Source organism: Colletotrichum gloeosporioides, assembly GCF_011800055.1.
Source record: "Colletotrichum gloeosporioides strain Lc1 chromosome Unknown consensus_32, whole genome shotgun sequence".
In the NCBI taxonomy this organism is placed as follows: domain Eukaryota; kingdom Fungi; phylum Ascomycota; class Sordariomycetes; order Glomerellales; family Glomerellaceae; genus Colletotrichum; species Colletotrichum gloeosporioides.
Genome location: NW_025544677.1, coordinates 575,281 through 588,104, shown reverse-complemented (window position 1 = coordinate 588,104; position 12,824 = coordinate 575,281). Strand labels below are relative to the sequence as shown.

At 57.8% G+C, this 12,824-nt stretch overlaps 4 protein-coding genes across 4 annotated transcripts; 2 read left to right on the top strand and 2 right to left on the bottom strand.

Moving 5' to 3' along the window:
- Positions 1 to 887: 887 nt before the first annotated feature.
- On the bottom strand, positions 888 to 1,815 carry GCG54_00007224 (uncharacterized protein; the record flags this gene model as incomplete). The annotated part of the gene is given in 3 exon segments (XM_045407210.1): positions 888 to 1,082; positions 1,096 to 1,455; positions 1,477 to 1,815. 3 exon segments carry the CDS (start codon positions 1,813 to 1,815, stop codon positions 888 to 890), a joined length of 894 nt encoding a protein of 297 aa, XP_045266131.1.
- Positions 1,816 to 2,518: 703 nt separating this feature from the next.
- Positions 2,519 to 4,299, bottom strand: GCG54_00007223 (Lipase 4; the record flags this gene model as incomplete). The annotated part of the gene is made up of 3 exons (XM_045407209.1): positions 2,519 to 2,876; positions 2,932 to 3,062; positions 3,118 to 4,299. Coding segments are annotated over 3 exons (1,671 nt in total), but the record flags the coding sequence as incomplete, so codon positions are not given.
- Positions 4,300 to 5,898: 1,599 nt separating this feature from the next.
- On the top strand, positions 5,899 to 7,309 carry GCG54_00007222 (uncharacterized protein; the record flags this gene model as incomplete). Its single annotated transcript, XM_045407208.1, has 3 exons — positions 5,899 to 5,943; positions 6,005 to 6,609; positions 6,664 to 7,309. The coding sequence occupies 3 exons, from the start codon at positions 5,899 to 5,901 to the stop codon at positions 7,307 to 7,309; spliced, it is 1,296 nt and encodes a 431-aa protein (XP_045266129.1).
- Positions 7,310 to 9,004: 1,695 nt separating this feature from the next.
- GCG54_00007221 (uncharacterized protein) lies at positions 9,005 to 12,614 on the top strand (the record flags this gene model as incomplete). The annotated part of the gene is made up of 2 exons (XM_045407207.1): positions 9,005 to 10,903; positions 10,953 to 12,614. The coding sequence occupies 2 exons, from the start codon at positions 9,005 to 9,007 to the stop codon at positions 12,612 to 12,614; spliced, it is 3,561 nt and encodes a 1,186-aa protein (XP_045266128.1).
- Between the last annotated feature and the right edge of the window lie 210 nt (positions 12,615 to 12,824).

Here is a 12,824-nt window from a genome sequence, read left to right as displayed (position 1 = left end):
CACATCCAACCATCATCTTCTTCTTAAGTCTCGTGCATCTACGAACTCAGGATGGCCCAATTTCACCCACCACCCGATCGCCCCAGCAAAGAAGCACCGTCTCCCTGCACGATGTGGTCTGGACAGGGAATAGGCCCTGACCTTCGGCTCCAGACTTCCAACATGCCGCCTACCCCGGCCATGCAACGGCTCTGCTGCCTCTCGGCGCAGGGCACTTCTGGCAGTGGAGTTCCGCGCGAATCATCGCCCTGTCTTCCCCAACCGGGGGTTCTCCGCTCGGCCAGCCTCGGCCGAACCTCTCTACTCAGCTCCTTGCCATCCGGGACGGCCTCTTGGCGTTGGATCCTGTCTCACTTGACTAAGGCAGGGGTTGTGAGCTCACGGCTCGATCCCTCGTGTGCCTGGTATCGAAGGGAGAGAGAGCCAGGTTTTGATTGATACTCGTTTGCTGAACATTCTATACTCAGACCCTCCCCCAAGACCTGTCACCGCCGAGTAGCGTCGTTTCCTTCTGCACTTTGCGTCCATCGTGTACCACGGTCCCGGGTTCTGGATGGTACATCGATGCTTCGTCGGTACCGCGGCACGCTGCGCTAATGGTCTACCGTACGGAACCCCCGATTGCCCTTCTCGTCGACAGCGTACTGTGTTGGACCGGTTAGACTTCCGTCAGCCAATCAAGCATTGGCGGCAAGTAGGCCAGTCGCATGTCGTGTCTCTGCAGAGTGGCTTGAGGTTAGTTCCTTCATACGCCCGGATACTGGTCACGCGGTGTTTGGGGTCCATGAACCGACAACAATATCGATGGCACATGAGGGCGAGCGACTTACACTGATGAGCGGCCAAGCAGAAGCCCTGGTCAGGTCATTGGTGTGCTCGTAGCGATCTCAAGTGAGGTAGTGCTGCTCAGAGTCCTCAGCCGATTCTTGGGCACGAACATACTCAACGATGGGTCCGAAACCCAGAAGGGTTTCCTCATCGTGGACATCATCATTCTGAGTCTGGCCATGAGCCTCGCCGGTAGAAACACCCTCGGTATCGGCGCTCTCAGAGACCATCATGTCCATGCCACCCTGCTGCGTCTGCTCTGCATACTCGGTCGTTTGGGGGCTTCTGAGCATCTATGTTGTCGACGAGCATCTCGCCGTCGAGACCCAAGTCTTTGGCCACACCGTGTATCTCACTCAAAGTCTGGTCCTGATCTCCGGCCTGGGTCTCTCCGGTGGGAAACAGCTTGGCATAGTTGCTATCCCCAACCAGCATCTGCGTAAAGTTTCCCTCGTGTGTATCAGTATACTTCACAAGCTTGAAAGGCTTCCGACCCGACGAGGGACAGAACCCGTAGTCGTGGTGTCCGCGATCATGCCAGTGGCAGGGACAGAACCCGTCAAAGAGCCACGGGCAGTTTTCCTCGACCCAGTCGCCCGGGTCCTTTTTCGCCTGCTGCCACACGCACTGGTTGCAAGATGCCTAGACTTGCATACCGGCGCCCCGCAGGTTGCGAGGGTCTTTGGTGGGGAAGCGCTCGAACCACCACCGGTACCGCGTCTTCCGGCAGCGGCTGCAGTAGTGCGTCGATGTTGAGGCGTCGGGATGGATGGGGCTGGTGGCGAAGCGGCGGCCGGCGGCAGTGCGGGGGATGCCATCATCGTCGTTGGTCTCGTCCTCTTCCGTCTGCTCTGCGTGACCATCGGAGCGGGTGTCGTCGCCGGAATTAGCCTCAGGGTAGGTCGTGGTGATGGCGTCGCTGCTGGCACTGTCGGTGTCGGTGCCGGCAGGGACCGCGCCCTCTTGGCGCTGGCTTCGGTCGTCCATCGTATCCCTCTGAACAATCAGTATCTACTCTAAACATGATGGCGGACGCAATACTGACGACCTGGTACGTCGAAGGTAGTGCTTGAGGGATGTCAAGACGGCGTCGTTTGATGATGGTGGTGGCAGTAGGTTGCTCTCTGAATTTCCAAAGTCCGCGAGAAAAGTAAACAAACCTCTTGGTTGGCCAAGATGTGTGACGACTAAGCGTTGGTGAGCCATGGTAACGACTCAGCCGCTCTGCTGCACCATCACCAGCCGCGTTGACGGGGAGCAGTCTACTGCAGCTGTGCGAGGGCGAAAGCTCCAAGCTCGGTACTTAGACATGCAGAGCTCACTCAAAGGTGATGTTTTCGAAGGTTTTTGAGCATCCAGTGCTTCAATTCTAGCTCCCGTTCCAGAAGCTTCGCCAGACAAAGAGAGGGATTGAAAGCTGGTGAAGGGGTTGAGAGATTCCCAGAGCTTTCTCCGACGGATCCTCTCAAAAGACAGCTCGTTTGTATATTCCCTCCCTCTGCATCCGCAAAAGGCTTTTGTAGATCGCATTTGGTAACGTCTTCCTGCTGATATCAGGTCATAGCAACATGAATCGTCCACCCTAGTTCTGCACTAAGTGACGACCGAGACACCTCGATACGAGTCGAGAACGAAGTTGTTTTATCTTTCCTCTGTCAACTGTATTTCAACATGTAATATATACATCGAATTACAAAAGCCCCTGGTCAGCGCAGCCCTGCTCGATAGAAGCCAGGGTCCTGCGTCCGACGGTGGCGTTGTTCTCCCCGTAGGTCCTCACCTCGCGGTCCTCGGCCGTGTACACAGGCCACCCGATGGCGTCGAGTCCGGCAGTCGAGTCCTTGATAAAGGTCGTCAGGGCGTCCTCCATGACGTGGCTGAGCTCGTACTCGAAGGGGGTCGAGTTGCCGCGGAAGTCGGCGTGGGTGCCAAAGATCATGGGCAGCTCGCTGCCGTGGTAGGCGCCCATCCACGGGCGGGGCGAGGTGTTGTTGAAGACTGCGGCGTAGAAGAAGCGGTAGGTCGTTCTTCCGGCGGCGAGACGTTCGCTGTGGAGATTTGTCAGTTGATGCTCTGAGGGAGTGAGAGGCAAAGGGGGCTTACTTGGTGGTCTTGGTGGCGGGGCACCAGAAGTACTGGTACGAGAGCTGGTCGGCGACGGCCTGGTCGGGACCGCTGACGTTGTAGGGGGCGAGGAAGAGGCCCTCGTCGTGGTTGAAGCCGATGATGGCGGGCTGTTCCGAGTCAGTTTCTCACAATCCTTTTCCCCGAATACGGAGGTTAACCTACCAGATCAGAGAACTCGCCCAGAGCAGCCTTCTCAGTGTAGTTGGCGAACACAATCTTGTTGTCAATCACGGGCGAGAAGCCAATGGACGGGGTGACCCCAGAGTCCTTGTACGTAGCCACAAAGTTCTCGAGCTTCTCGGCGGGGATCTTGCGCATGCACGCCAGCTCCGCCTCCGCGGTGGTCTGGTTGCCGCACCCAAGCTGCTGCGCGACAAAGGTGAAGTTGGACTGGATGTCGTCGTGGCTCATCAGCTGGTCCAGGTGGGCAGTGCCCGAGTCCATGACGAGGCCGCGCACGATGGGGTCCTGCGGGTACGCGAAGCTGTAGTAGTCGACCGCGATGGACCCGGCGGAGTGGCCCCAGAGCGTCATCTTGGAGGCGTCGCCGCCGAACTTGGCGATGTTGTCGCGCACCCACTCGATGGCGAAGCGCTGGTCGAGCAGGCCGAGGTTCTGCTCCGTCAGGGCGGCAGAGTTGGGGAAGCCGAAGAGCTTCATGCGGTAGTTGAAGGTGACGAAGATGTGCTCCTGCGAGCGCTGGATCCACTTCTGCGGCATCTGGTACGGCACGTCGGTACCGCCCGTCTCGAAGCCGCCGCCGTAGAACCAGATGATCACGGGCAGGCCGGCGTCGGTTCCGTTCGCGGTCGTCTCGCTGCCGGAGACGGCGGGGACGGCGCCGGCGGGGGCCCAGACGCTCGCGGTCAGGCAGTCCTCGTCCATGCCGGCGGCGCCGATCATGAACTCGGGGACGTCGACGCGTTGGATGGCCGGGTGGATGGAGATGTACTGCCAGCAGGAGGGGGGCAGGGCGGTGGCGTTGAGGACGGTGGCGTTGGCGAAGGCGTTGCTCGACTGCGGGACGACGTACGGCTGGGGCGGCTCCCAGCGGAGGTCGTCGAGGGGCGGCGCGGCGTACGGGATGCCCAGGAACTCGGCGACGTTGGACGCGTCCGGGGCGATGCGGCCCTGGACCGTGAGGCCGTTGTCGAGGCGGACGCTGGGGCCTGCGCTCGCGGAGGCGAGGAGGCTGGCGAAGGTCGCCACGAACTTTGCGTTGCACATCATTGGGGATTGACGATGTCGGGTGGTGGTTGCACTCTTTTGGCGATCGATGGAGGGGGAACCGAACCGAACCGCCGGAGTTGAAGAGACAAGAGGCTCTCTCTCCCCGGGTCTTGGCTGCAGACGTCAAAGATATATATATCTCATATTCTCGTTTTTCTCTCACTGCTCACTTTTGCCGTCATCAAGGGATTTCGCCGGATGTCGGGGGGAAACCAGCTTTCGTGATTATCGACACGGGCATCCCCCTGAGCAGAGGTCCATCGAATGGACCGATGCTCCACCATCATCGCGACTCTGCGGTGCCTATTCGGGAAATCTGGATGTTGCACGGATCGCATCGTCGGAAATTGCTGGGCAGAACCCCACAATCTTCATCGCTGACACCGGCACTTCTCCGCGTGTTGGACGGGCCTCATTGGGTGGTTGCGGCGATGTTTGCTCCTTTTATGGGTTCGGACGAGTCAACCCCCTGGCCGCGGGCATCCACCGAGGGGACCTGGCGATCAGCAATCGGATGTCATCCAAAGGCCTCACTTCGGACGGGAGCATGGCTGGAGGGGTTATTGAATCCACTCTCGCTGTGAGCCGTTGTCGTCAGCCATCTGTCAGCGGATTTTTCGCTTCGAGGTCCGAGAGGGGTGGTTGAGTGGTCATGACATATGTTGTCGGATGAGTCTGTTGATGCACGTTAGAACTCATGATGGAATGATGGGACAAGCGAGGTATGATGCCTTCAGCGTTGGAAACTAGTCAAGATTCCAGTCAATCCTACTGTGATGATGCGTGGGATGATATCCTCTTAGGGCTTTCCGATGTTGCTTATGCGACCAATTTGGAGGAGCAGTGCATGGCCAAGTCGAGTTGGATTCTTTTGTCTGCCCTCTGATGATGTTCTGGTAAATGCAGAGTACTTCTCAGGACGTAAGGAAGCATTTGAATCGAAATTGAAAGAATGAAACGCGTAAGTCGAACACTCTGCGCTCTCATTGATGGACCTTTGATCTCGCTTGCCTAGATGTATGGTACATGATGCGGCTATGCCGTTGGCTTTATCGTCACGATATCCAAGGCTCTTCGAGGAAGTACCCCAGCGCTCATCTGTGAAGCCGAATTCATTTAGGATTCTTTGACTGAAAGAGTTCAATCTTCTCTGTGCTTCGTTCAGAAACCGTCCAAACATTTCTAACTTCATCAAGTCCATTGCTAGCTTGTGTCTCGCTCCAAATATTGTGAAGGGACCCATCTAGAAACCATGAGTGATGCGCCATGGTCCCTCCGAGGTAGTCTTCTCCTTCTACCAGTTTCTCGACAAGTTTGCTAAGTCTTAACTGAGAAGGATTTTACCCAAACACTGGCTCTGCTTGCTTCGACTTGCCCGACAATCCCTTTCAGTCTTTCAGCAACAACTTAGCCAAGTCATGGGAGGAGATCATGCACGTTTTGCTTAAGCTGTGATCAATGATGGGTGGGAAGTGTAGGTAGATCCGGGGGCAGCTACATGATACCAGTGGCCTCAGGATGACCTCTCCATGATGGCCACTTCTCGACCACGCGCCGACCATGCACCAGCACTGGACATCGACGACTAAGCAGAGGGTGAAGCTGCCCTTGAGCAGCACCCTCGAGTGCGGTCTCTCAAAGAAAATCTCTGCGAGCTGAACATTCTGGAAATTCCTCCTCAAACCCCATCCATTCCGTCGCACAACCGCCAATATGGACCCCCCAGCTCGCCCACCCAGAAGCGCCCTGCTTGCCGCGGTATGTACAATCTCAAGATCTCCCATCGTCACGATCTAAAAGATGAATCTGACGATCACAGCTGAGGAATAATGGCACCACGGAGGAGCTCCGGGGTATCGGGTATGATGTGGACCTGCAGGGCAATTGGTTAGCCGACTCGTTGATCTTCACCGCGGATCGGCTCGAGGGCAGCCTCGATAACCTCCCGCTGGGCCCCCGACAGATCCTCGAACGTCACGCCGCCGCTTTCATGTCCAATGCCCCTGCTAGGCCCTCCTACGTCCCTGCCAGATCGATCTCGAGACCACCTAGTTTGAATAGGCCTTCCACCACCAGCACCTGGGGCCGCCCCTATCCAGACCCCCACTTGCTGCCAAGGCCAGGAACTGACGCCTGGTATGAGTATAAGTTCGGTCGTACCGCCAGGCCTCCCCCGGCGCCTACTCCCGCGCCTATTCCCTCGTCCATGACGACCATGCCCTTTGCAGACTCGTCCCCGGCTCCGACTGCCGCCGTACCTCGTGCTGGCTTGCCTGCCAGCCTCATCATGTCGCCGGAATCTGCAGACCCTTCGTCCTTTGTCTATGTTGGCGAGGAATACCGAGACGACAACAAGGACGACAGAGAAGACACTGATGACGAAGATGCGGATGCAGAGGATAAGGATGAGGATGAGGACGACGAGTACGCACACGTTCTGCCACTGGTGAGCTAGGCTGATAAGTGTGCCTTGTTTAGGTCATACCTGTCCACAATGCCCGTTGCACACGGCCCCGCCCCCGCTCCTGCTCCCGCTACTGCCGGCTCGTATCCGACTCCAGCTCCGGTCTCAGCTTTGCCAGTCAGTGGTCCTGCTGCTGTTGCTGGGTTTCCCGCCCTCCCTCCTCCGGCGACTTCAGCACCAGCCCCAGCACCAGCCCCGGCCTCTGCTGCCGCTGCCGCTTCCGGTCCCGCTGCCGCTGTTCCCGGTCCGGCTGCCGCTGGCTATCCCGCCATACCCCCTCCTCCGAACTTCCCCCCCATCCCTGCCGGGTTCCAACTTCACAGTGCTCGGGGTCGCTACTTCCTAACCGGTCCCGACTGGACTGGCGGAGTGCCCAGCCCGCCTGCCCTGAACTTTCGGGGGATAAGATCACTCGATGGGGAACCCAACGAGAACGGCGCTTGCCGTTTCTGCGCCTGTAGCAAGTGGCTGTGGTTCCCGGCCTTCTTCCAACGAGCCAACGATCCCCAAGGCCTCATGCACACGTGCACTCGTTGCGTGTGCCGAGATAAGACATCAAACCAGAAGGATGTCGGTCAACAGGAGTGGGTGAAGCAGAGGAATCAGTGGCTGGTGGTCAACCGGCCAATCATGTTCTGGTTGACCAGAACGGGTGTCTGAGGGCGGTGTGCCTGCGGCCACAGCTCGGCGAGGGGCACTTGTGGCAGAAGTCCTACGGAACGATGTTGTTCCTAGGCAAAGAGGGTGAAGATGAGTGGAAGTTGAGGTACGTTCATGTCTCCCTCTTTCGTCCCACCCCCTATCGGCATCTACCGCCTGTGCCGTCAAGACATCAGGCCGGGAAGGGAGACGAGGCCTCCAGGGTTGTGTATCACACTCTGGGGGGAACTTGATGATGAGGATGGATACCATCGATGAGCATGACGCTTGGATGAGCCTGACACAGGATCTGGTCCGGTGTCACGTCCGATCGATATGGGCGGGATGCTATGACCATGCGTTGGGCCCAACCCCTGCCAGCTACGGGACGGAACACTGGTTCCTGGATCGTGTGGCCGCTGGTCTCGGCCTCCCGGGCCGGCTCAGGGACTGCCCCGGCTATCTCGATCGTCTGGGGCTTGCCGGCTGCCGTCAGGAAGAGGGGGTTGAAACGCTTTTCGAGATGCTGTCGAGTCGGAGGTTCAAAGCTGACCACGGGAGATGAAGCAGATACGCATCCGATACGAAGCTTTCGCAACTGCCAAGAAATGCGAGGCCTTAAAGATCAAGAAAATCACAAAAAAAGGGGGAGAAAAGAGTTGTGAGATTACTACCATTGTTGGTAAGTCTGCGTGTGTTTTCGGTTGACTCCAGTCGGAGCCTGCGTCGTCCCCGCCATTGTCTGATTGTCAAACGGACACCTCGACTTAGACCAACCAACAGCAATCAATTGTCTTTGCAGGTGGCCTTCCCTGTCTTGAATTTGATTTCAGCTGCAGCAGCCCCTCGTTCGGCAGTGGGCGGGAATGGGTGGAAAAGGGAAAGACATGCAGGAACACCACGCAAAACTGACTGTTGGCGCCAGGATTAAGACGCCTGCCCCAATCGGAGTCGCCAGCTGGCATCCGGCAGCACCACGTGATCCCACCGGCCGTTGGAGATGAACGGGTGGGAACGATGCTCCTGCCGCTGTTGCTGCCCAATTGGATTTTCTCAGAGAGTACGTACCGCCAGATTGGGGCCGAAGGTGGTCCGGGAAATTGGACAAGCTCGCCTATCCTTGTCGCTTTCCCTGCCCAGCGCTCATCTCTTCCTTGCTCGCAGAAGTCTGTTCGCGCAGCCGCCCGACCAGACGACCAGACCCCCCCAGCACTGCTCACTATCGGTTGAAGGGTCCATCTCGTTTCTCTTCTTTGGGCAGTGGAGGACATGCAGCGAGGCCATCCTGGGTGAGTTGGCCACTGTTCTGTTTGTCGTCGTGTCCGTGGTCATCTTGCAAACGCAGCAGCAGTGTGTGCGATTACTGACTGATTCTCGCCATTCGTCTGCAGCTTTCCAAACCCGTTTGCCCCCCCGCAACGACTCGACAGCTTTGTTTCTGTTTCTGTTTGCAACGACACACGCTCAGCACGCGACGTGACATCACTCTAATTACCTTTGCTAGCTCCCGACTCGACTAGAGCAAACGGAACGCCTCCCGCGTCGACTGGCGCACGCGCTAAAACACACGCCTTGGTCCCGAATCCGTGCGGCCAATATTATCCAAAATCCCCTCTCCTTATTACCAGACAATCGACCCCGTCTGTCAGCAATCCGCCGAACTTCTCTTCTGCATGCTTTCCCAGCAGTAGCAGGAGAACCAAGTCCGCCGCCGCAATGGACGAGAAGCAGGCGCCTGGGAGGCCTAGCGGGATCCCGAGACTCTCTCGTCTACCCGTGCCCAAGCCTACTCCCGTTGCCAGCACCAAGCCGACTCCTGCTGTGAGGCCTTCTCCTTCCCGCGATGGCCTCAACTCCGGTCTTCGAAACCCCCGTCTTCGACCCGCTGCCTCGCGAGACCAATTGGCACCGGCTCCTGCTCTTAAGAAGCCAGAGCCCAGGCCTGCTCCGAAGCTGAGACGAGAGATACCACCACCGTCCACGACTACGAGAAAGCCCGAGGCGAGAGCTCCCGTCAGCTCCTTGAAGAGCGTTCGCAGTATCCCACGACTCAACGCGGCCGAACCAACCGTTACCAAACCCCCGACACCCCCAGAAGATGCCGAATACGTCGTTGTTTCCCGCCCGGCCAGCTCTTCAGGGCGTCCATCCGAACCCTCTGCTTCAACACCAGAGGTGCCGCCGTTGCCCCAAGATTCGAGCTCTCCTCCCGATGACGCCGAACCCGGTCTCCCAGACTTTGGTACGCCCAAGTTCAAGCCACGACCATCGCTTGCCGAGAGAACAATGGAGACCCTTTCCCAGCTGCAGTCATCGCCTGCCCTGAGCAAGAAACCGTCCTCCTTTTTCGACCAAGAAGGCGTACTACGACCCCGTTCTCGGGCTGGCAGCGGGAACTCGAGACCCGGCTCAAGTTACACCTCCGACGGCTCCCTGCGTCCAACTTCGCGTCATAGTCGACCAGGCTCAAGCTCCGGCCCCGAAGAGAACCCGTTCGCCGCTCGAGGGCTCATGGCCGCACCCCGACCGCCGGGCGCCATCGAGGGCACACCGTCAAGGCGGGTGTCCGGTATGAGGTCTCTGAAGGCACCAACAGTAAGGGCCACTCCGCAAGCCTCTCCGTCAGCACGGCCGTCTTCATCAGGGATCCCAGCCTACCAGAGCCCCAGCCCAACCAGAAGTGCAATTGCCATGCCTCCTCCGACAACGACAACTCCGGTGGCTGCGCGTTCTCTGAAGCCTCGAGCATCCGTCAATGACTTGTACAAGAAGCCTTCCCTCCCAACATTAAGCCAACAGTCACCAGCGGCAGCCGGCTCTCCTTCCCTCAAGCCAGCCCCGAAGCTGAAGTCTGCCAAGTCGTATGGTGCTCTCCGAAAGCCTACGCCCACGAAGTCGAGTCTCCCTGGTCCTCCGACGCTAGCTGAGCCTCCTACCAACGAGTTCAGGAAAGCCTCGGCCTCTCTACGCGATCAGATTGCCAAGGCTAAGGCTGCGAAGCGTGCGGCGGATCGTCAAGCCGCCGAGGTTGCGGACGTCACAGAAGTTGCTGAGGCCGAAGAAGCGACTGCTGCTGCTGCTCCAATTTCAACGCAGGAATTAGAAGTTCCTGCTCTACCGAAACCGCTCAAATCCCCCATTGTCCCAGCGGACGAAGGCTTTGACTTTGGCATTGGTGTTGCTATGACCACCGCTCCCGCCCCCTTCGACACCAGTGACCCTTTCAATACCAAGCGATCGGAGAACGCGACTGGAAAGATTATCCAGCAGCGCATTGGAGCTGGTCGAAGCACCGGAAGACTCAACATCGCAGCGCTCGGCTTGAAGGAGATCCCCACTGAGGTTCTCAAGATGTACGACATGGAGTCTATGGGCACGTATGACGGTTCATGGGCCGAGAGTGTCGATTTGACGAGATTTGTGGCTGCCGACAACGAGCTAGAGACCATTGCCGATTCGATATTCCCCGATATCCCGCCCGAGCAGATGGCTGAAGACGAGGATTCCAGCGGCAACATTTTTGGCGGCCTAGAGGCCATGGATCTGCACGGAAACTCGTTGATTTCCTTGCCGATGGGACTGAGACAACTTCGCTTGCTCACATCCCTCAACCTGGTAGGCCTCGACGTTTCAACTTTACGAATTCCCAGCTAACATGCAGCAGTCTCAAAACCGACTCGCGAACAACTGCTTGGACGTCATCACCGAGGTCACTGCCCTCCGCGACTTGAAGCTTGCCAACAACCTTTTGTACGGCCCCTTGGACCCCAGCTTCTCCAAGCTCGAGAACCTCGAAATCTTCGACCTTCACGGCAACGAGGTCTCATCTTTACCCGATGGAATCGAGAACCTCTCCAGACTTCGCATCCTCAATCTGAGCAGCAACAGCTTTGAGTCGCTCCCGTTTACAAGTCTGTCCAAGCTGCCCCTGACGGAACTGCTCGCCCAGAAGAACAAGCTCTCTGGCACACTCATCGAGGCTGGAGTTCAGGCTCTGTCGAACCTCCAGATGCTTGATTTGTCTTCCAATCAGCTCACCTACTTGGTGTCTCCGGGTGCCACCATTAGCCTGCCTTCCGTTCACCAGCTCGTGCTGTCCATGAACCGCCTCAAGGAACTACCAGATGTCAGCTCCTGGATCAGCCTTCTTACTCTGACCGCTAACGAGAACGCCATCCCCGAGTTTCCCACAGGTTTCACCAAGCTCGAGAAGCTCAGGAACGTCGACTTTTCCGCCAACGACATCCGTGTAGTCCCGCCCGAGATCAGCAGAATGGACAACTTGACCATGATTCGCCTCAGCGGTAACCCATTGCGCGACAAGAAGTTCGTCTCTGCTACCACGGAAGAGCTGAAGGATGTTTTGGCTGGCAGACTTGAGCCGCCTCCGCCATACCAGGATGAGAACGCCGAAGTCGCCGCCCCTGATTCGGCCGACTTTGACGATATTGCCGACGGGTTCGGAAAACTCACCATCAAGGATGCGCCCCCCTTGCCTCCTGTTCCTGCCGATGAGGAAGAGCGCTCGGATGATAACTTCGCCACGCCCCCTACTTCGTCGACTACCTCACCCGCGCGTGCTCGTTCCCAGACTCTGTCCAAGGAGACATGGCCTGTGAAGCCGGGTGGCCTTCTGGATCGATCCAACACCCAATCATCCTCGCTGCACCCTGTCGTCTGCTCAAAGGTGGCCGCAGACAACAAGGTGCGCGAGGTCCAACTGCACCACAACCTTTTCACTTGCTTCCCGAACTCGCTTTCCTTTTTCGCCGAGACCCTTGGCGCTTTGTCTCTTGCCCACAACCAGCTCGTCGGCGAGACCTATCTGACCGAGGAGCTAGAGTTGCCGTCCCTCCGTGAGCTGAATCTGGTTAGCAACCATATCACCAGCCTCGCCCCGCTGACCACGCACTTGAATGCTCCGCAACTGGAGAAGATGGACGTTTCGCTGAACCGCATCACTGCACTGCCGCCTAACTTGCGACTGGTCTTCCCACGCCTGGTAGTCCTCTTGATTGCAAACAACCACTTGATCGAGCTGGACCCTGATGCCATCAAGGGCCTCGAGGTTGTTGACGCTGGCAATAACGACATCGCTCACCTCAACCCGAGGATCGGTCTGCTCGCCGGCGCCGGCGGACTCAAGCGTTTGGAAGTCTCCGGCAACCGCTTCAGAGTTCCCAGATATAGCGTCCTGGAGCGTGGCACGGAGGCGACCTTGCGTTGGCTCAGGGGGCGGGTTCCTGTAGCGGAGATGGCATCCTGGAAGGAGAGCCAAGGCGACTCGGGCAACGGCTCCGACACCAGCTTGGCTGATGTTGACTAGATGGAGATGGCATCGGATGGTTCGGGGGATTTGCTTTCGGGGTTTGGGGCCTTTTCTTTCTGCTTCTTGCACATACTATTCCTTACCACTTGTGGCGCGCCAAGATACCACATTGTGCTTTGAGCCATCGGAGTTGAGGGATCTTTGTCACCAGTCGTCTGATATCCTGTACTACTACTGTATAATACTACACTGTTAATATCAACTAGA